Source organism: Alosa alosa, chromosome 22, assembly GCF_017589495.1.
Source record: "Alosa alosa isolate M-15738 ecotype Scorff River chromosome 22, AALO_Geno_1.1, whole genome shotgun sequence".
In the NCBI taxonomy this organism is placed as follows: Eukaryota; Metazoa; Chordata; class Actinopteri; order Clupeiformes; family Clupeidae; genus Alosa; species Alosa alosa.
Window position 1 is genome coordinate 24183757 of NC_063210.1, and position 23801 is coordinate 24207557.

The 23801-nt window shown below is 41.6% G+C and overlaps 2 protein-coding genes across 2 annotated transcripts in view; both read right to left on the reverse strand.

Moving 5' to 3' along the window:
- The window catches only part of LOC125287992 (tryptase-2-like), a 25844-nt gene extending 9442 nt beyond the window's left edge, over window positions 1-16402 (reverse strand). Inside the window, exons 1-5 of the mRNA XM_048234078.1 lie at window positions 15925-16402; window positions 13427-13515; window positions 13227-13310; window positions 13084-13111; window positions 9248-9304 (exon numbers count right to left, since the gene is read on the reverse strand). Coding sequence (XP_048090035.1) covers window positions 9248-9304; window positions 13084-13111; window positions 13227-13310; window positions 13427-13515; window positions 15925-16402 — 736 coding nt within the window. The remainder of the gene's footprint in view (window positions 1-9247; window positions 9305-13083; window positions 13112-13226; window positions 13311-13426; window positions 13516-15924) is intronic.
- Window positions 16403-21994: 5592 nt separating this feature from the next.
- Window positions 21995-23541, reverse strand: LOC125287993 (tryptase-2-like). The gene is made up of 3 exons (XM_048234079.1): window positions 23345-23541; window positions 22663-22802; window positions 21995-22204 (listed from the first exon to the last, which is right to left on the reverse strand). Exons 1-3 carry the CDS (start codon window positions 23511-23513, stop codon window positions 21995-21997), a joined length of 519 nt encoding a protein of 172 aa, XP_048090036.1. The 5' UTR covers window positions 23514-23541.
- Window positions 23542-23801: the final 260 nt, after the last annotated feature.

Sequence of the window (23801 nt, forward strand, 5' to 3'; positions counted from 1 at the left end):
AGGGCTGTGATTGGCCGAGTTTTAAGTGCGTTTCTCTGTGTTTTTAGCAGCCCCTGCAACATGCTAGTCCACTGTAGCCTAAGCCTTGTACATAATGTTAAACATAGTTTTGGATTCAGTGGCAAGATTTCTTGATTGTACAGTGTCTGTCTCTCAGTAATGTTTTAAAATGAGAGCTTCGTCAGCTGGCAGTAGGCTACTTTGTCGGTAGTCATGAGAAGTTCGCTTGCTAACAGAACATAAATATGCTGCCCAGAAACCTTGTGAATAGTTCTGATTTCTTTTACTACACTAACGAGGTTGAAATATAGACTTTGCCTACAGTATCTCCTTAACAGTAATGTTAACAAAATGACAGCATTCATATGACAAAGAAAAACAAATTCGGTCACTCAAGACTGTGCCACAGCAACCAGTGTAGGCTACAGTCCTACCCAATAGGCCTACCGAAGCAGATAAGCGTTGTCTGACGGTCGAAAGTGGGTTAATGCAGTGTTTCTCAAACTTTTTCAGATGGAGGACCACTTAACCAATAACAAATGCATGGACCACCTAGCTAAAAAAAAAATAGATTAGACCTACTTCAACAGTTAGTCAAAAACATCGACACATCGAAATGTTAGTCAAAGTTTAATAATGTTCTGCACCTTTTACTAAAGAATAAAGAAAATTAAGAAGACATCTGAGCTGCACCGGCGTCTCTCCTCTCTAAAATATCTGTCCTGGCCTGGTTGCAACGGATTGTGGCCAAACGACAGAAGCGAGAACCCTCCTTTGTCTACCAAAAGTGTTACTTTGTGCCCCCGCCCCCCACTGCTTGTGAAAGAAGGGGATGGGGAGGGGGCTTAACGTGAACAAGCTTAATGTCACAAAAAACGCAACGAAGTCGTTTTAGGCTACAGGCCTTCATAATGGTAGGCTACAGGAAGTGGGGGGGAGGGTATGGGATGACCAGAGCCGTCATCTATCGCCTTTCCAGGCACACAGCTCGTTATATAGCCTATCGACTGCCTTAACAGATAGGCTTTGCTCTTGGTTTGGCCTTACTGCAAACTCAATGCTCTTGTTGCTTGCAGTTTGTTAAATAAAATGCAGATTACATTATTTATTTCTGATTAATTCGTCTTTTGATGTATTTTGCAACATTTGCTTGTTAGGCTGGGCTACTGTCAATGTCCTGTACAGGTCAATGTTCAACAATTGCTGGTGTAGGCCTAGGCTATTAATCAATTAGGGACTGTTCGTTATTTATTTAATTAAGGGGCTACCGGAGGAGTTTTGGGGAGCGTTAGTCAAAAAAAAAGATGTGACCCTCCCTCGCCAGCAAGAATTTTTTCTATGACCCTCCAAAGTGATTGAGAAAACGCATGACCCTCCCCAGTCCCAACAATTTATTGATGCCTTAGGCTACTGGGTCAATTTGGGAGCTTGCATGCTACGACTCCTTTCCTTGAAATGCCTTGAAAAGGCTGTCGTTTGCACAATTTCACAAATAATCACCGGACCGAAAACAAACCTGTCAACTTTTCCCCGGTTTATCGCGATTTTAACTTTTTCCTCGCTGTCTTAGGAGGAGCTGCAGGGCCGTCGCATAGGGGATCTGAGGCCCTGTGCTAACTTGACAGATGCAAGGCCCTTTTCACTTACGTGCATGAAATCATAGATAGCTTACTTTACACATAGCCAAGGCTACCGTTGGTGTATTTTAATAGTAGCCTAGTCTAATAAGCTACACCAGCTTGCCTTTAAGAGGGGAAATTCAATTGTATAGCCTATAACATTAGCTGAGTCACATATTTGGCCAAATGGTGTTTATCATAGGCTACATCACGAAACCAAATAGTGTAACAAAGGTGAACACTTTAACAGGGGGAATTAATTGGGCATGAATCATTGTGCTGAACGGTATTTGTCATGAGCAGAAACACACACGACATTCAAACTATTGATAAGATGTACTGGTCTGTATCTATAGGCTAACATTGGACAAATAAATGACACTGACTCGCCATATCCTGACTCAGGAAAAAAAAACATTTTCTTGCTTTGCCGCAAACTCAGCAATGAAATCATAGGCCAGTTTGCAGGTAGCCTAACGTCTTTTTCATAGAAGGGAGAGCCCAGTCTCTCCTGTGACATGGAGGTGCGCAAATAGTTTTAATAGCCTGTTCAACTCAAAAGCTTCGCTCACCCGATGCCAGTCACTGATCGCAATTTCAAAGTTCGAAAAGCTTCATCTTTTTAAGTTTTAAGTGCAGTGGCCCCTATCTGCCCCTTTGGAATTATATCTCGAGCCTATTATAAGGTCCAGTGCGTTATGTCCTGGGATTTGATGTGCTCAAAAAGAAAAGAAAAACACACTTTTTATAGATGGTTATGAGGAGCAATGTGAGAGAAATTTGATGATCATTGATCGTTGTTTTGGGACATTAAGCCTTTTCCATAGGCTCAGTGAAGGAGATTGAAGAATGACCATTTTTTATACGAAAATATTTCTTAACTACAAAACTCAGTGTCTAAAAACTCAGTGTCATTCAGACTCAACCCTCTTGTTGTTTTATTATCTTTTTTCGTTGTCGCTTGAACGTTGGCAAGCAGGCATGTTGCGCGGTTGCAATTTAAGTGAAATTTCTACAGTAGGCCTACAACATGCTGTTAGGCTGGGCTATTGTCAATGTACTTGTACAGGTAAATGTTCAACAATTGCTGGTATACAGGTTATATAATCAATTAGCTAAATCATTTGTCCAGTTGTTTAAACATTTTTTTAAATTGCTACATTCAAACGCATAAAGGTGCTTTGATATATTTTTCGTTTGAACGTCGGCAAGCAGGCATGCTTTGGTTGCAATGAATGAGGATAATTGCTTTTTTTTGCATTATTTTGAATATGACTCGCTCCAGTCTCAACAGCACGTACTTTTTCCACACGCTAAGTTCTAACACACATACTGTAGGCCTATCCCCTCTCGCTTTCTCTCTCCCATCCCTGCACACACGGTGCTTTCTTAAAGGAGCTGCACCATTTTACAACAATTGCATCTACATTTTCCTATTAGAATGTTTTGTCAAGTGTAAGCTTAAACTACCGTGATCAATTTAAGTTCCCGTGCCCCCGCTGCGTCATGGAAGCAGTTAGTCAGTCGCATCAAAAATAGTAGTGGCACCCAAGTGACACCTTGTGGTTGTTTGTGTCAACTGCAGTTTGTGCCATTTCTGCTGAGAAAATGGGGTGCGTGATTCATGAAGGAACCCGTCCAAACTTAACGGGGACCCACTGTATACACATGCACACACACACAGGCACGCATATATTATCGGTATCAGCAATTAGAATGGCCGATACATAATTACAAATTCAGTAGGATTAAAGGAAAACCAAATATTCATCATCATCATGGCTGCATTTCCAGTATTGGCGATACGTAGTCGTTTGTCCACTAGATGGCGCATCGTTGCTGTGAGACGTAATTTTGTTGGAAGTTAATCTAAAGTGTGTTGGAAAACCAATGGACGCTTCCTACAAGGACTGTAGTTTACCGCAGAGAACGTCTAATAAGGATAGGACGATTTTCACATGAAATGTAATTTCCATTTCTTCTTGAAGCCGAAATAAATCTGAGAATGTTTATCGGACATGCTTGGTTTTTACTGCAGGTATGTTAATCTTATAATATGAATAGCTATAGGACCTAGGTACAATAATGTTACCGTTAGCATTGGTTGAGTGATGGAGGCCAATTTGATTGCATTTGTAGAAACCAATAAATGCGGTTATACCAAGCAAATTGATAGCAGCGCTAATTGTATCTTTCGACTGTCATCTCATTTGCTTATGACCATAACCTAGGCTACTAACAGGAGCTAAGTGAGTTAGCCACAACACGTTCGCTACGTGATGGTTTTTTAATGGAAAATATATAGGCTACCTGAAAGATAACTTGTCTATGATGCATTCTAAACACCGGGCTGGGACATTTCTGCTCCAAGTCTCAAAAAGCATCTGAGTCAACGTTCATTCCCAAACATCTATATGGATATAGGCTACTTCAATCCTCTATTTTTAAGTGATTCAAGTAAGGAAGAGCATGGACCAAAGTAAAGTAACTAGGACTGAAACTACATAAATTCGTCAAAATGAATAATTTGTGTCAACTCGCCGCAATGTAGATTTATTAACGCACCCGTCATGATCTACATCTCCATTTAAACCAAATGTTTTAGAGCGCACGTTGAGAGATGTATCCAGGGGGGCTGTACCTACACATATGTGTTGCACGTGCTACAAAAATCATTCTTCGCGGATGATTTAGTAGCCTACCAACGTTACGGTCCGCGTTTTGCCTATGGCTATACTGGAGACTGAGATGCTTTTTGTTTGTTCAAAGTGCGTGTTTAGGGTGTGAGAGGGGAGTCGATGTGCTTTGATTCCAGCTTGGTAGTTGTAGTCTATGCGATTAAAAAACACGTGTGTGTGAAGTATCCAAACAATGATAACGCTTTCATTATGGCGGCTTTAGCCACAGACCTTGAGCTACTGTACAGTGGGTTGGGTTCCATTTAGAAGTGTCCATTTCATTCGCGCTTTCCGTGATTAACACAGCTGCGTGAAATGTATTACTACTGATATGCAAAACGATTAACTTTTCGCCAAGAGGTGGCAGCTTAAGTCCACTTGATACTGTAAGCCATTGGTTCCCAAAGGAGATTTTATTTGGGTTGCCAGCATAGCCTAGTGACCATTTATGTTGTGTAATAGGCCTAGCATAGGGCCTACCTTACAACTTATATAGTTTGTTAACAGTCACGGTTTTGTTACTCCTCTATGCATTTTTGCATTTAGAATAGCTCTGAACGGGGCACACACGCCGGGGCAGGGGTAAGCCAGTGCGTGGATATCTCAATCGCAAAATTAAACAATATTTCTATCGGGTGCCTACCATGGACTAGGCTGGGTGAACCATGGACTTCATAGTTGCAAAATGCAAAGGAACATGAATCAACCTATTATTTGCACGAGCAATAACAGACGGTAGCTCTTCAACTTGGCCTGTTAAAATGTGTATGAACTAGGGCTGTCAATCGATTAAAAAAAAAAATCTAATTAATTACATACTCTGTGATTAATTAATCTAAATTAATCGCATATATAATTTCTGCTGTGAAGGTATTTTAAATATTTAAATTAAAATGAATCATTAAATAATCAGCATCAGTGACATTGAAGTTCAAAAACTCTTTTATTATTATTTTCACTGTTCAAATAATTGCCATAATAATCTATGATATGACCTAATATGCTGAGGAAATAAATTCAAATGTGCTTCGGGAAGAAGTTTTTTTTTTCATACAAGGCATTTCAGGCCACAGATATAACCTAGGGGACACAATGAAAATTAATTAACACTCCCCTCACACTTATTTCTTTGCATTGATGTGCGACTATAGAGTTGATGAACTCCGGTGACATGCAAATTCCTTGCTGCAGACATTGCAGAGGACTTTATTATCAACACTTTATTTTTTATCAACACCATCAGGCCATTTTTTTAAAAGTAAATGTTCCAATCAATGATCCAGGCAGCACATTTTCTTCTCTCTCCTTCATTTTACAGTCTAATTTTTACTGACTAGAACGGCTCGGGGTCAAAGGTCATACGGAATCGATTAATCTGCACTAATATTTTTAATCAGTTATTTTTTCTCAAATTAATTAATCGAAATTAATCAGTTATTTTGACAGCCCTAGTATGAACAGTCTAGCAACGCATTTCATGAAGGCCCTTTTGGACATGTCAGTTATTTGCACCACTGGGTAAAACTGCATTTTGTTTTAGACTACTGGTATTTAATTTGTGCATTGACAATAAAGCTGAATATCATATGAACTACTGTAGATGACTAAACGTATGCATATGTAGAAGAAGAAACATTCACAAAAATCCATGACATGACCTCTCTTCTTGATAGCTGTTGAAAACTGCATGGAACTGACAGGGATTGTTTTGTTTAATTATAAATAAATAAATAAATAAATAAATTATGCTGCTACCTTCTGCTTTTCCCAAATACAATGTAGCCTACAGGTGTAAGTGACCTTTCATCAATCCAGTTGATGGATGAACAATGGATGAACTGTGATGAACTGTCCTACTTGTGATTGTTTAGAGATTTGAAACAATGCTGCAACTTTTTTGGCTATTCTACAATCTATTCACCTTTGCAGCGCCAGTAGGCTACTTTCTGTGCAGCCGCACACACACACTCAGGCATGCCAAACAAACATACACAAAAATTTCAAGAGTGGGGGATGGAGTAAAAGATGGAGACAAATTGAAGTGTGATTTATTTTCGCAGAACGGATGTACAGGACTGAGCGGTGGTCATATTTTGTACCGCTATGCAGTACATCTACTGTAGTTCTTATTATGATGCAAAGCTTATTCTTATCTTACACTCAGTCAGTGGCAAATTCACTTTTATTAAGCGCTTCACTAATGCGCTTCACTATTTACCAATACCCAATGTATTATGCATGGGCAGCATACTAATGAGGAGGGTGGGACATGTCTCATGTCATGTTAGATTACATCCTGAGGGTCTAAGCTTCCAGAAAATATATGGTTTATATAGTTGAATCAGTTTCCCCTTCATGGTACAGGCCAAAATGTATTGAATTGCATAGCTAATATGCCTATTTGATATATTTCATGCATATGCATGCTTTTTAAACATACATATGCTGTGTTTAAAGTAGTAGTATACATTTGAAAACAGTATATAATGGTTAATATGATTAATTCATAAACTTTGTCATGTTTTCTAGTATTATCTATACGGACCTGACTTTTACCATAAACTGACTTTTCAACCGTTTGGTTGAGCATGTTTTCGAAAAATTATTTGACCATGAAAATATGTATATATTTTTAATGTAAGTTAATACATGTGTTATTCCACTTCATTTTAACATAATAATGAAGAAAAAAAAGTATTTTGAAAACTTGGTAGATGCGACTCCACAAAATATGGCCGAAACCGCATAAAATAATTTCTTAAATCGTGTATGATGAGAAGGTGTGGCCTTCGACATTACAGAGGTACTGAGTAAATATTTTGTGCTTAACATGTAGTACTCAAGTGGTAGATATGACTCCATATTTTTAAACTCAAAACAGTTGGATTTTTTGGTAAGATATGGTGTCTTAAAGTGTGCTCTACCAAACGGTTGAGCAGGCAGTTAAAGGGTTAAATTAGATTAGATTCAACCTTATTGTTATTGTGCGGAGTACAAGTATAGAGACAACGAAATGCAGTTTGCATCTAACCAGAAGTGCAAAAAAAAGCAGAAAAGTGCAATGTGACATTACAACAGTAATGACAGACAACAGTAGAGACCCTTTCAAGAGAGTTCCATTATCAGCATCATAGTTGGCCCCACAAGACTTCCTTTTTAACATTCCATGGGCCCTATCATGACATTCTAAAGCGCATCGTCACTCGTCAAAAGTCTATTCAAATTTAGTAGGATGTCCAGTTCACATTGGGAGGGGTTTTGTTATCAAAAGTGAAGCGCATGGCGCAACAAGGTGTTCCTAGGTTTTTTAATCAGTCATATGGGTGTGTTTGGGGCGTACAGTAACATCATTTTAAACCAATGAGAATGACATCTGTCATTCCCTTTAACGGCGCAAAGCGCAATATGTCAAATAAATGCATCGGTATTTTGCCATTCAAAGGCGCATTTGAAGGAGGCTGCTTGCGAGACCATATGGAATAGTCATTCTTAAACCATGCTTTACTAAAACCTAGCATAGCCTTCACGCATTTGCACTCGTCTATTATTTGAACTCATTGGCAAAGTGAAACTAATTTCACCAAGGAGTCAGTCAACGACAAGACAGTTATATGCAGTTACTTTCACTATTGACTGACAATGGGTTACCACCGAAAACATAGGCTGGAAAAAGCAACACTTACCCTAATATTGCTCAAATGACTGAATAAAACAACATTTATCCTGGAGAGGAGTTGCTTATATCTCGTGACAGTGCGTCTTCAGCTGTGCTCCATACGTGTCTCTCGCCTCTCCCCTAATCACTTTTAACCGTCATTACCAATTTGCAAATGATGGTGAATAACTACTTATCATGAGATGGACAGTATTTCGTAATATCTTTATTCTAATTATGTTTCCCATTGTAATCGTGCAATTTGTAATGCTTTGCATGGACGTGCGCTGGTATGCGTTCATGAATGATAGAAGGATGGTGCGTGCACCTGCCAATATGACTGTTGACATGCGCTCTTAAAATAGCATATGAACAACTCGCCATTGACTTCTGACCAGGTTTAGGTGGTGTATGATCGCGATTTTTAGACAACGCGCTAGGACCCTCCCTAGGTTGTTAATTGCCACACCCCTGGGCGCAATGCTTAAAAAATAAACGTGCAAAATACCTAATTCAACTTTGCGCAGGTGAAAAACGAACTTTACGCCATGCGCTGGTGCCCAAAATACAGCCCCATATGTTATCTTAATGCAGAGGAAGTAGATTGGGACCCAAATAGAACGTTCAAGCATTGTTTTTGTTTACCTTGTTGAAAGGAGTCTTATAGACAGAGAGATAGTGCAGTATAGACAATAGGATACAGCTAAGAATGGTTTACAGTAAAATAAATTGAACTATAAATATGTGCAGTGTATTAGCAGTAACCTTATAAGATCAGAATAGATATGGATATGCGGTATGAAGAATGTATAAACAACATGTACAGATATGTGCAGTGTAGTAGCAGTAACATTATAAGAGTAGTAAAAATAATATAGATATATGCAGCGTATTGATAGTAATATATTAGAAGAAAAACAGAATAAACAAGGATATTCAGTATGAGCCATATAGACAGATATGTACAGTTATGTAGTAACAGTTAGAGGAGTAGTAAAAATAAGTGTATGTGCAGGATGAATAGTATAAGGGCAATTACAGTATGTACATTTATAAATAGAAACAGAACACTATGGGTGGCCCAGGTGAGAGGACTTTAAAGTGTGAATTATTGCTTTAAAGTCTGTACTAGAAAGCATTTCATCATTAGACTTTTAGTAGGGCCCACTGACAAATAAAAACTAATTTCAAATAGACACCTTTAGCAACGCACACAGACTTACGCACACATGCACACACACACACACACACACGCATGCTCGCACGCACACACACACACACACAGGGCATCTCACCTGTAGCTGTGCTGAGCAGCAGGGTCACACAGAGACAGACCATGAGGTTCATGTCTGCTGGAATGCACCGAGAGCACAGTTATTAAATACAGTGAACACACACACACACACACACACACACACATGCTTCAAACAGTCACACACACACACAATTATATAACTCTGGTAGAACACAATCAAGATGCACACGTCTTCAAAAGGGTTTAAAAGCAAGCACACACATGCACGCACACAGATAGAGAGATACAAACAAGCACACACACACACACACACACACAAACACGCACGCACGCACGCACACACACACACGCACAGATAGAGAGATACAAACAAGCACACACACACACATACGCACGCGCACACACACACACGCACACACACACATGCACAGATAGAGAGATACAAACAAGCACACACACACACACACACGCACGCCACGCACGCACGCACATGCACAGATAGAGAGATACAAACAAGCACACACACACACACACACACATGCACACAGATGCAGAGATATACAAGAGAGATACAAAAAAGCACACACACACACACACACACACATGCACAGATAGAGAGATACAAAAAAGCACACACATGCACAGATAGAGAGATACAAACGAGCACACACACACACACACACATGCAGAGAGAGAGAGAGAGAGAGATGCATACAAGATACATTGAAACATAGAATACTACTACTACTAATAATGATAATGATAGTAATAATTGATGAATTTGACTTTTGCCCTTTCTACTTGATCAATAGGTTCATGTTTGCACATGTACAGTTGTATATTGAAGACAGTTGGAATATATTGTGCATATTATAACCAGGGATTATAATACCCCCAACACACACACACAAGATTGATGATTTCATATAGACCCTTTCAACAAGAAAAACAAAAACAATGCTTGAACATTCTATTTTGTTCCCAAACTACAGTACGTCCTCTTCATTAAGATAACATACAGTATTTAAGCAATAAGCCCCGAGAGGCCGTAGGTTACGCTGATTCTACAACAGCTAAGGGGTGTTGTAGACGCTAGCGCGTCGTGCCTAACAACGCCCCTTAGCTGTTCTAGAATCAGCGTAACCTAGGTACTCGAGTGGCTTATTGCTTTTCTAAAACTGTTGCTATAAATACCTGGCAAAGTTTCATAAAGTAAAGGCAAAGCAATGAGAAATGTAACGATTAAATCATAGATAATCATTCTTCAGCCAAGAAGTATATATCCTCTATCTGAATGGTTGCCAAGCAACGTTGAGACGCAGCTACTTTAACTTTTGTATCAAGTTATGGTAGTGCAGTAATATAGAATGGAATGCGGTCAAGGTGTATGTAACCTGTGTTGTGTTGGCTACACAGGTCAACCCTCTGCAGTGGTCTGGGCTCCAACCCACAAACTAGTAGCCATATGGACTGGGAGCTGGAAGGGCTAGCAAGAGAAAGGTCTAAGGATGCTAGTGTCTGTTCCTAGCATGTCTCTTAGCACACAGCATCATGTCCCAAAAGGCCCTGACTATGCTGTCCAGTTCTCTGTCCAGAGTGAGTGTGGACTGTAGCCTCGGAAGTATAAGTATATACTCTTTTGATCCCGTGAGGGAAATTTGGTCTCTGCATTTATCCCAATCTGTGAATAAGTGAAACACACTCAGCACACAGTGAACACACAGTGAGGTGAAGCACACACTAATCCCAACGCAGTGAGCTGCCTGCTACGGTGGCGCTCGGGGAGCAGTGAGAGGTTAGGTGCCTTGCTCAAGGGCACTTCAGCCATGGATGTGGGCATTGGGAGAGCAGTGCTCAACCATTTCCCTCGCCCACATTTTTCCTACTGGTCGGGGAATCGAACCGGCAACCCTTCGGTTACAAGCCCTAAGCCCTAACCAGTAGGCCATGGCTGCCAACCCCCACTAGCAGACCACTATGAGACACGTTGGTGTTTATGGGAAAATATATTTGCCTTTATCATCGAACATATAGTTGAGGATCTGCACTGAAAAAGAGACAAATGTAATCTGTTCTATTGAATATCATTTCATGAACACCAATACAAATCAACAGATAGACGAGGAGCGAATGTGAGAAGCTTGGCTCAGATTGTGTGATTTTCATTTCAGGAGCAATGATTTCAGCAGAACCTCAAGAAGAACATCAAGCATGTGGACATGTAGTGTCTGTGTGATGAATGTAATACAGGCCCTGCAGCCTGTACAATAACGCTAGCATTGGGCTTACAGTACAGCAATGGGCTTAACAGTACAGCTAGCACAGAGCTATACAGTATAGCTAGCACTGGAAAAAGGCGTTCTAGCATGCTAGCGCTCCATTGTTTAGGGTAGTCCAACCTGAACAACTGAATAGAATACTGCATTCTGCCTAGCCTTGGCCTCAATTATTATAAAGCAGAAGAGCTTGATCAGCTGGAGACTTCACTCACTGTCATGCACAACTGACAGACTCAGGAAGTCATTTGTTCCCAGGGCCATTGAACTGTTCAATGCTTCACTTAAGGGTAGAGGAGAGATAGACTTCTCTGCATAGTGTGTCTGGATCTTCACCTTCTCCATGTGTGTGTATGTACTGTCCACTAGCGGCCCTCACACTGAACAAGTCAATCAACACTGTTCTGCTCATCTACCTCATGTGTACTTCAACCTTACAGTTACAATAGTATTATTAATACATGATCATTGCACTGAACTGCCTTGCACTATATTTATTTTTTAATCTTAAACCTCAGTCTATACTGATATTGCACCATCCTCACCCTTTCAACTGTATATTGCATCTTGCTTGTGTCTGTTGAGGGGTCCACAACCATGGCACCCTTGACAGAGACAACATGGAAGCGATCATCCTCAGCTGCGCACTGAATTACAGGCTCAGTCCCTGTCCTGTCATGCTTGATCATCCTTAAGCACACTATGATTTAGTTTATATAGTACTGTATATTTAGTATTTACAGTAGTATTTTAGTATCATGTTTATCTTTCTACTGTCTCTATTGTACAGTGGAGTTTTTTTTATATGTATATTACTCTTTCTGCTGTAAGTGCATGTTGTGTGTGATGTCTGTATGCTACTGAGACCTTGAATTTCTTCGGGATCAATAAAGTATCTATCTATCTATCTATCTATCTATCTATCTATCTATCTATCTATCTATCCAGGGGCGGAGTGGGGCACTAAAATCCACCGGGAAAATTCTGACTGGCACTAGACAAATTATTGACAAAGTGTAGGTTTAAAGCTTTTGTGGGTTTTCTATTAATAAACAGAAGCTGAAATATAACATTTGTATACATTTGGGGAAAGGAACTATGTGCAAAAAAACAGAAAAGTGCAATGTGATACACAAAGTAGGTGGTGCATAGACATGAAAAAAAGATATAGTGCAGTGTAGACAGTAGTACAATCCAGTTGTTTTCAGAAAGTGGTTTAAAGTAGTATAAATTAAATATAAGTATGTGCAGTGTATGAACAATGTATGAACAACATGTAACAACAGAATATATTACAGATATAAATTTAGAAAAGGTATAGAAGTATAGACAATGCCAACCTAATAACACAGGTAAATAAATAACTGGGAAACCAAGCACTTTTAATAAGTGTGTAGAGAACTACTTAACTAGTGAACTATAGACCTCTGATTATATACAGAGATAAGTGTCCTTTCCTCAGGGGCAAAGAGAGTAGTGTCCTTTCCTCAGGGGCACAGAGTAAGTGTCTTTACTTGAGGGGCACAGAGTAAGTGTCCTTACCTGAGGGGCAAAGAGAGTAGTGTCCTTACCTGAGGGGCAAAGAGAGTAGTGTCCTTACCTGAGGGGCACAGAGTAAGTGTCCTTACCTGAGGGGCAAAGAGAGTAGTGTCCTTACCTCAGGGGCACAGAGTAAGTGTCCTTTCCTCAGGGGCACAGCAAGTAGTATCCTTCTCTCAGAGGCACAGAGAGCAGTGTCTTTACCTCAGGGGCACAGGGTAAGTGTCCTTTCCTGAGAGGCACAGAGTAAGTGTCCTTTCCTGAGAGGCACAGAGTAAGTGTCCTTTCCTGAGAGGCACAGAGAATAGTGTCCTTACCTGAGGGGCACAGAGAATAGTGTCCTTCTGTCAGGGGCACAGAGAGTGTTGTCTTCACATCAGGGGCACAGAGTGTAGTGTCTTTACCTCAGGGGCACAGAGAGTAGAGTGCTTTCCTGAGGGGCACAGTGAGTAGTCCTCCTTCTTAGACGGAGGTTGGAAGTAGGAGTTTTGGCCTGAAAAACATAAGCAGGGAAAAGGGTGGAGTGCCTTTCATTTTTACTACAGTATTTCATAAAATAATTGGTTACCATAATGAATGGATACTTTAGTCAGATTAAATTGTCATGAAAACAAAAAATCCTACCTTATCCTAATCCTAAATGTCCTACCTTAAAACATGAGCTGTCGTCTCAGAAGGTCACTGGTCTCTGCAACCTTGTTGATCACCCCATCAGTGTCCAAGGACATCAGAATGTTTTTCTCTGTTGCCATTAGCATAAATGCTTCCAAGTGCTCTTGGGCGATAGTGCTCCTTAGTCTGTTCTTCACAAATTTAATGGTAGAAAAACTTCTCTCACAAGCCACTTGAGTAGTGGATAATGTCAAAAGAAATTTGTAGGCCAGGCCAATTACATGGTATGAATTTGTCAGTAAATTGTATTGTGCCAAGATAAGGTAAACACAGAGGGCACAATTCTTACACATACAACAGTTAACATTAACCAATTCTGGCCCTTCCACATCGCATGGTTCTTCATCGCCATCCTCTGTGCCTTCAGGTGAATCATCTTCTCCTGAGGTCCGCACCTTGTACTCCTCTAGGGGGGACAGCTTTAATCTTTCCCACTGTGTGGCTAGGCTTGCCAGCTCAGCCTGTAAGGTACCAGTAGTGGCTCTGGCATCAAATTTCATTAAGCAATTGCTGAGGTTTTGCATTGCAGATCCTGGAAGTCCCTTATCCCTTACCTCAGGGAAGTTTTTTGGATCAAGGCAGGCAAAATCTGAGCAAAGCTTTCCACTCACAGCAAAGTGCTCATGAATACTTTGAGTGACAGTGTCTAGGGTTTCCCGCAGGAAATGTGTTAGTCAAGGTGGTAGGTCGTTGGTCCCGGGGGGGTCTGGTATCGGTTGCCATCCGAAAGGTGTGTGTTCTTGTATCGGTTGCCGTTGGTGGGGGTGTGGGTATTGGCGTCTTGTTTGTGCGATACACTACAGACTCTGTATATTTAACAATTATTTATTAAACACTACATTATAAATAAATAACCAGCTTCTCAAAATAACAGTTAACAAAGAACAAAGTAACAACACCAAACAAACTATACAACAGTATACAAATATTTCAAAATATTTGTGTAATTTGTGCAATTTTAACAAAGACTATTACAAACTATAGAACAAGTGCAAAAGAAAGTGCAAAACAACAAAATGTGCAAATGTGATCAGTCACTACTTATGGCAGAGCTGACAACTAGCATTGTTACAAGCCATCCTCCTTGGCTTTAAAAAGATCATTTCAAGGGCCCTTTGGTAATTGCACTGTTTTACTATTGGACCATTAATGCTTATCTTCATGCAGGCTGTCAGACTGTTGACCTGCAGCCTGTTCCGCAAGTCTGTCCTGATCTATACACCGAGAGTGAATGAAGTTTAGATCATTTTACAGTTTTGTGTAATATGGATGGAAATTGAGCGCGGAGCGCTTTTTAATTTAGAGGCCGGAGTGGCCGCTCTGTTCCGCTCCCATACCGCTCACACCACAAGTCTGAGGCATGCCCACTATTAAAACCAAGACCGTTAAATTTCAAAGATATTGGCCATATAGCCTAAGTTCGTTGATGGTGATGGAGTTATCTAAATAATTTAGAAAGCATACGCGTAGGCACGGATGGGCCTGGACGGGCCTAGGCCCGTCTATTGTCAGTCTTGCGCGTCCGATTAGACGCGCAAGTCAACACTGTGCTGAGAGCAGGTGTCTGTTTACTCGGCCGCTTCTCAGGTCAAATTTGCGTCAGGTCAATTTAGCTCCCCGGTCCCAAAGAACTAAGAGAAACGGCAATATATTTCACTCAGAACATTTATTTTAAAAGACTGCAACACTGATAGTGCAACAACAAACAAGCTTGGCAACGTTAACTAAAGGGATCAGTCGGGATTAATTGCCAAAAGAACGAAAATGACAAATCACGCAGTCGGCTAAATATTTTAAACTTGGCGCCAAACGGATGAACCCAGCATCGGTAAAAGGCCGCATAAATTAAAACACAAATTGAAGCAACAACTTGATCATTGGACAACCCTACCACTAAACCTTTCCATAGGCCTGCAACGTTTATGACATAAAAAGTGGAATATGAACGCATTTCATCACACCTGACAATTAAACGGCGTTGTGGCTGTTCGCGATTTGACTGATTCTTGAGAACGAGGAGCGAGATATTTGCACCGCTCACTAGCTCTGATTCGGAGGCATATCACATATGTAAAGATTATAAAATATGATTATTTTTCGATTCATGACACATTTCTTCTTATTTTTAATGCGTTCTGATGGAGAAGGGAGATTGGCGCTATCACGGTTTGGAATGAAAGGGAGAAAACAGGACAAAGTAACACGTTTTTTTTTTTTTTTGACGACGTACTTAAGGCGGCAGGCTTGTTTTGCCACCTTGACTGCAAAGTGCTGCGGGAAACCCTGGTGTCCATAATGACATTATGAATGGTCACCTCAAAGTCCCTCTCAGCTGCTGTTAAGTGCTCATCTTCTGCCAGCTCTCCTGGCATGATCTTCTTTTTCTTCACCCGTTTTACAGGTAGTGCTACCTCCACCTCCATCTCACAGTCCTCCTTCTCCAGCAGCTCACCATTAGCCCACTCCACAAACTGATCTGCAGCTTTTTTAACACTACAGAAGTCTCGCACACACTTCTTTAGCTTGTCTTCTGTTCCCACTACCAGGCGGTGTGCGGTCAGGAGATCCATTCCGGATGTCTGGAGGTATTTGGACAGGGGTGACGTGCGCTCAAAAATCCGCAGGAAGATTTGGGCTGTGAGAATTGTCTCATATTTTAAGAGACCCTCAATGAATCCTTTGGCCTTGGCTCTAGCAGTAGTCTTCATGGTTGTGTCTAGTTGAACTGCTATTAGAGTCAAGACTAGATCCACAAACATGGCACTGTCAGGCCTTCCAAAACAGCCGAACACCTTTGTAAGAGCAGCATCTTTTGCCCACCACCGTGTCTGTCCTATAGGAGAGAGTCGTCTGCAGCATCTTTTGCCCACCACCGTGTCTGTCCTATAGGAGAGAGTCGTCTGCAGCATCTTTTGCCCACCACCGTGTCTGTCCTATAGGAGAGAGTCGTCTGTGTCGGTTCTCTTTGCTTGTTTCTTCCCACTTCTTCATGCGTTTGCCCCGAATCCCTTATAAAAACGGCAATGTCGCTCAGGAGAGTGAAAAGCGATGCACTCTGAATTACACTGCCTGTTGTGTCTGCTAATACTAGGTTAAGGACATGTGCATAGCACCAGACATGGATTTGGTTGGGGGCCTCAACTGCCCTGCATATTGGCTGCCCCATCTGTAGTACTCCCTACACAACATGAGATATCAAGATTAAGTCTTGTCAGTGTGTTTTTCAGGAGATCAAGAAAATACTGCCCAGTAGAAGCCTCACAATCGACCAGAGCGACCAACTTCTCATGGACCACATCTGAGACATACCTGAGAATCACAGAGCACTGGTCTTTGGTTGTGATGTCTTGAGTAGTGTCAATCTGGACAGAAAACATTTTAGCTTCTCTGACCTCACTGGCAATTGTCTCCCTTATCAGCTCACTGATCACTTTGATAACCTTGTTGACTGTATCTTTTGAAAGCAGAGTGACCAATGAACCTCTGCCTCTTGCCCCAGCTTCATGCTGTTTTTTCACTTTTTTCGATACATTTAGTCAAATGTTGTTGCAGGCAGGGGTCATACATACTCAGGAGCATGATCATTTCAAGGAAGTTACCATGGTCTACACTTTGGTCTTCCAAAGTGTAGGCAGCTTCAAATTCTGAGCCCCGGTAGCTTAGACCCCGTTTTCCAATTACTTTGACAACACTGACCACACGATCCATCAGCTGCCGTTTTCTTCTGACTTGCTCTTGATGGAGGGAGAGCTAGTTTCCCCTTAATCTACTCTCAATGTCCCCTTGATGTGCCCTCAAGAAGTAAGCCTCTGCGCAATCTCGATGGATATGACTTCTTTCATGCTCCTCGATTCTTTGATGTACATGCTTCCACGAATGCATGCCTCCCCTAACAAAAGCGCCGTCAAAAGCAGAGGGCTTTGAAAATGCCAAACAAACTGTGCAGAAGAGAGCATGGCTTTCTTCACAGTAAGTCAACCACTTGCGGTTGATCCCATCCCTACTATGAAAAATATTAGGCAAGGTTCTTCTTGGGGTTTGTTGGGGGTGATATTGAAAAAATAAAGACAGATCTTTAGACTTGGGACGGGCAAAATAATTGAAGATTTGAATCTCATCTTCAGCTGGTCCAGCCTCACTACTTTGATCCTCCTCAGCTGGTCCAGCCTCTATACTCTCTATTTCCACCTCAGTTGGTCCAACTTCTACACTTTCAGTTTCCTTCTCAGCTGGCCCAGCCTCTGTACTCTCCTCATCAGTTTCTGTTTCTATCCTGGACCCTGAGGCTTCACTCTCCCTTGCACTAACCGACAAAGCATCCTCCTCCATGTCTGGTTAAGATGACATAAAATAAATAGCTATTATCAACAGTATTACCACTACATGGTTAAATGCAACACAATTACATAAATTATGTATAAAAATGAGTTGCATATGAATAATCCACACTTATGTTACACTAAGACAGTCTGTCTGTTAGTGCATTCAAATATTTTCCATCATGACAAAGAAAGATCAGATAGGACATGTCCATGTATATGCACATCAATTGATGTAGACGTGATATAAAAATGACCGAGACCTATCCAATCTTGCCCCACATCATGCACAATAAAGTTCTCTATTGTACCAAGGCAAATCAGGTAAATAACTTCAATTTCAATTTAAGGGAAAGCTATATTACACCACCTAAACCATACAATTTCGAAAATCATATGTCTTTTAAATGTGATTAAACATGCATTGCCAAAATCTAATCAAGCAAGAAAAAGTACAACTTCATTAGATTGTAAATTCGATGTTGACCTCATTCTCTGTATTGCACTGGCTACACAATGCATTAGGCTACATTATAACAGAGTGACTACACTGTACATCGCAAAAGAAATCTCCACGATCATTCTGTGCAGTGCATTTAACCAAATCAGTATGTGAAACAGTCTCACTCACCGGGCTATACCACAATCGACATCCACATAATGACATAAACACCTCAATTTGGATAGAACAGGTTAAATGCATTTTGGAAAATTATTTACTATGAGTCTACTAGGTGAACCCTGCTCGCTTGCATCTGCTAACATTAATTAACTTCTGCTAGTGAAGGCTATTGGTCAAACAGCTAGCCTAATTCATTACTTATTTTGAATTTTAGCCAGCAGTAGCACCTAGAACTGAACATTACTAGCCGCTGACAAAAATTTCAATTCAAGAGCCACTCAAGGATTTATTAATTGGCAAAGTCATTAATTCGTCTGAAATATACCAGCTTGAGTGGCCCACTAAGTCATTACCATACCAACATTTGACTAGCTTGTGCTAGTTCACGTCTAGCAATAAATTCAAATTAACCTGCAGCACTCGTTGACGCCTGATTTCGGAATAAATCCGTAATTTTTGAGCACTTTGATGCATCCTCCTCCAGCATCCGCTTCTTCTTAATTCTGGCCTTTTCGACCCCTCCTTTCTTTCTCTTGCCCTCCATGGTTAAAACGTTAAAATGTTAGCAAACCACGTCCTCAAACTCGAACTTGCTCGCTTTCTATCCGTCTGAGATAACGTAGATGATGTCATTATCTTTGTAGGTTCATTCCATTAGCACCGAGGGGGCGCTCATTTATCTCGCTACATTTCTGTAAATAGACTTGACCTGCAATCGCATTCCCCATTCCCAAGAGGCTTTGCTCCATTCTAGTTCATTTAAGAACAAACAAACAAATGCAAGAACAAATAAACAAATTAAATTGTTGTTGTTGTTTTTTTTATTTGTGACCATGAATGTTCTGTAACGCCTGAATAAGAAGAATTGATATTTAAGAATTAAGATTACACAAAAATCAGTAGATTGATGGGAGAGATGAGTGTGCAGGATAAGCTACCATGACTAAGATATAGAGAGTGGGGAACTGATATAAATGTTGGTTGGACTATCTTCAGTAACTAATATAGGAAATATTGGAGATTTTCGAGGAGAATTATAAATTGTCAATGCTTTGACTGAGCGCAAGGGCTGGTCGCGTTCGCCTCAGGGCCGCTCTGAATAATTTGGGGCTGCGGCCGGCCCACCGGGAAAAGTCCTGATAGTCCCGATGGCCACTCCGCGCCTGTATCTATCTATTAATTTAAATCGCTTACCGGTGTACACAAGAAATGAAACACACTTGATTTTAAAATGTTCCAAATTGTGTGCTTTTTATTTTAAGAGCAATAACACCAGAATATCAAGTACATCAAGCATGTGCAAATGTAATCTGGGGTTTGGGGCTAACAAGGGTGGATTGTTTCAGAGTCTCTCTCTATCTCTGAGTCCTTGTTCCCTATTCTCTTGGCTCGTACTTCATAATGAAGTTAAAAAACTTCAGAGCTGTATTTGCAGAAGTTGATTTGTATTTCTGATTAGAGAGAGGTCAGAGAGTTCCTTGCTACTGACATAAATAAGCCGAGAGTGAAGCGGAATTAGCTAGTAATTATGTTACGTTGTTACAGTGTAGTTCAGCGGTCCCCAACCACCGGGCCGTGGCCCGGACATTCCTAACCGGGCCGTAGCCTATGACATGAGTTTAAAAAACGCAAGCTAAATTAAATTTAATTTGCAATAATGTCATGTTTTTACATGACATAGGCCTATATGCAGTTGTTTGATTGCACGCATGTTTGCATTTTGCAAGGTCTATTTTCTTACGTCTGTCTGTCCCGCCTTCAGGTCAGTTCACTTCACCTTCTTAGCGAACGGTAGTGTCACACGAAGTTAGCTAAACTGCTAGAATGAGCAACAAAAAACAAGCATATTTAGCAGGTCACTGGCCAGAGTGTTTGAGTTGCGAGAGCCGCTGCAGAGATTTCTTACAGAAAAAAAGTCACCGTTAGCTGCACATTTTAGTGATGGACTGGGTGTCAAAAACTCGCTTACCTGTGTGACATATTCGGGTTGCTTAATGACCTCGACCTGTCACTCCAGGGGAGAATGACGACTGTCTTTAAACTGGCAGATAAAGTCGCTGAATTTAAAGCCAAGCTTGATTTGTGGGGACGACGACCGGGGTGTATTTGATATGTTCCTAACAGTAGTGGGGGTTTTGGGAGAGACTGAGGCACGGCAAACCAATGAGTGGGTCCGCAACCCATTTGTCAATATTGAATAGTCCTAACTTGTCAGCGCAGGAGGAAGAGCAGTTGATCGAAATTGCAAATGACGGTGGTCTTAAGAGTGTGTATAAGGAAACCTCTCTGGCGGTTTTTTGGATCAAAACCAAAGCAGAATATCCCGAGATAGCCGTAAAAGCGCTGAAAACATTGCTACCATTTCCCACCACGTATCTATGCGAGGCTGGGTTTTCGGCAATGACTGCAACTAAGACCAAATTGCGCAATCGACTGGACATTTCAAACACACTGAGGGTGTCACTGTCTTCCATCACCCCCAGATGGAACCGTCTTGTTGCAGGGAAACAAGCACAGGGCTCCCACTGATTATATTCGTAATGCACGTTTAGTTCCCATGTTTTGTTCCCATATTTTGTTAAGCATGTTCACACTTATAGATGTAGCTTCAAGTTGTTCAATATTCATAGTTCATATTGTTCAATTTTCACTTCTTCAAGTTCATGTTTTTCACATGTTTAAGAGATTGTTACCTTCACTGTTCATACATAACTGGAGCTAGTTCTTTTCAAGTAATGCGCATGCACAACACATATGGAACATGGAACATGATTCCAGTGTGGTACGATGTCTTTGTAAATTACATTTCATTGAAAAGTCCCGGTTCTCCCCCTATGTAATAGACGTGCAGGGTGCTAAAGCTCGTCAGGCATAGCAACAGTAACTAAGGAGGGCGGGACTTAGCGAAGGGTGAATTGTGTAGTACAGACTACAATGAACTACCACACCAGTTTCCAGCCTTCTACCACTATTAGAACAGACGTTATGGGCTTCCAAAAATGGCAAAAGATAAAATGTGAAATTCCAATGTGTCAATTACGGCCGTGGCACCCAAAATTCAAATGGACGCCACGGGCAAACCGTTTGAGATATTGACCTGAAACTTCAGATTCCCTTGTTTGGTAACATAAGGCATATTTTCACCAAAATCTGAGAGGTGTCATGTACATGATACCCCGATTTTGGCTGTTTTCACTTGGAATGACCCATTGGTTATCTATCATTGCTGCATTTGCACATTTTTATTTGTTTTTTAACAAGTTGGATTTAAGCAGTTATTAGACTAAAACATATTTTAATTTAAAGCTATGCGATTTTCCACGTTTTCGCTTTTTTAAGTTAATGTTACAACTGGTTGCTTACAGAAAACACGCTTCAAAAGGTGGAAGATCGTTGCATTCTGTCTCTTGAATGATGTCCCTGATGAACTGTGTGTAGCTGAGGACGTGTGTGTAGACTCCAGGTAATCCCACACGAGCACAGCCCTGCCCAAAGCTGACAATGCCGACTTGCACAAACCTCCTCTCCTCTCCTGCTAGGACACACACTAGGGGCGCACCAGAGTCACTCTGCACACACACATACACACACACACACACACACACACACACACACACACACACACACACACACACTAATAAACACACACTTATGTTCTGCAACACACCCAGGCACACTTACTTCTCCTAGCAAGATGGTGGTGACTGGAAGATGTATCCAGGTCACGCACTGACTGTCCTTTTCATACCCTTTCTGAACACTTACAAACTCATGTACAAACACTTTGGTTTGTCTGCAGGGACCCTCTACAGCATCACAGAAATGTAATGGTGTTTTGAGCCTTGTCAGTGCCTTACAGTGTTGATTTACTTTGATGTAGTGAATGCCCCCAAGGTTATCACTATCTCATGGCAAATGCGCCCAAGGTTATCACTATATGCTATTTCCCTGTTCCAGCTCTGGTTCAGTGATTTAAAAGTGACACACACACACACACACACACACACACACACACACACACACTGACCTGACAGGAGTCTTTTCCTCCCCTTGGGTCACCGGCGCACAGCATGCGGTCAGTCGTCTCGGGGTAGATCCGACGACATGTGACATCATCAATCAGAGAGACCTGCACCTCCTGGAGAGTCTGCTTCCCACCCAGCGGTGCTGATAGATGGAGAGAGAGAGTGAAGAGGAGGAGGAAGAGGAGGAGGAGGAGGAGGAGGACAGGTGACATGACACACACACAGCAGCCGTGGGGCACTGGTTAGCACTCTGGACTTGTAACCGGAGGGTTGCCGGTTCGAGCCCCAACCAGTAGGCACGGCTGAAGTGCCCTTGAGCAAGGCACCTAACCCCTCACTGCTCCCCGAGCGCCGCCGTTGTAGCAGGCAGCTCACTGCGCCGGGATTAGTGTGTGCTTCACCTCACTGTGTGCTGTTTGTGTTTCACTAATTCACCGATTGGGTTAAATGCAGAGACCAAATTTCCCTCACGGGATCAAAAAAGTATATATACTTATACTTATACACATAATGAACATGCTGCTCACTCCAGAGGGACACAGATCTGATAACCATCTGCACACGTAGACACATGCACACACACACACACACACACACGCACGACGCACATAAATGTACACAAATACAGGCACTCACATGTAGACACACAAATGCAGCCACACACACACACACACACACACTTACTGCCCTCAGCTACATCACCCCATCCAGTGACCCAGCACTCAGTGTCGGGGCTGAAGACATCTCGGGGGCTGGGCAGTATCACAGGCTTCACTGTGTCAGAGAAGGACACGGCCTCCTGCAGCTGCACCAGGGCGATGTCGTTGTACACCGAATGGTTTGTTTCATCCATTCTGTAATCTGAGTGCAGCACCACCCGCTTCAGCTTCACCAGCCTTCCAGAAGGTTCCCTCAGGCTCAGCTCCCCGACCCAAGCAAACCAACGCTCCAGGTCAATAAATTCCCTGAGAGTGGCATTGGACAGACACGAATCACAGGTTTACTTTGTTTATACGGTTAATGGATTGGGCAGATACTACAGGAGAGGGGACAGGAAGGACACAAATAGGAGACAGAACAAATAAAGGACACACACACACCAAAACACACATACGCAGACACTACGGCCTTGATTTTGAAC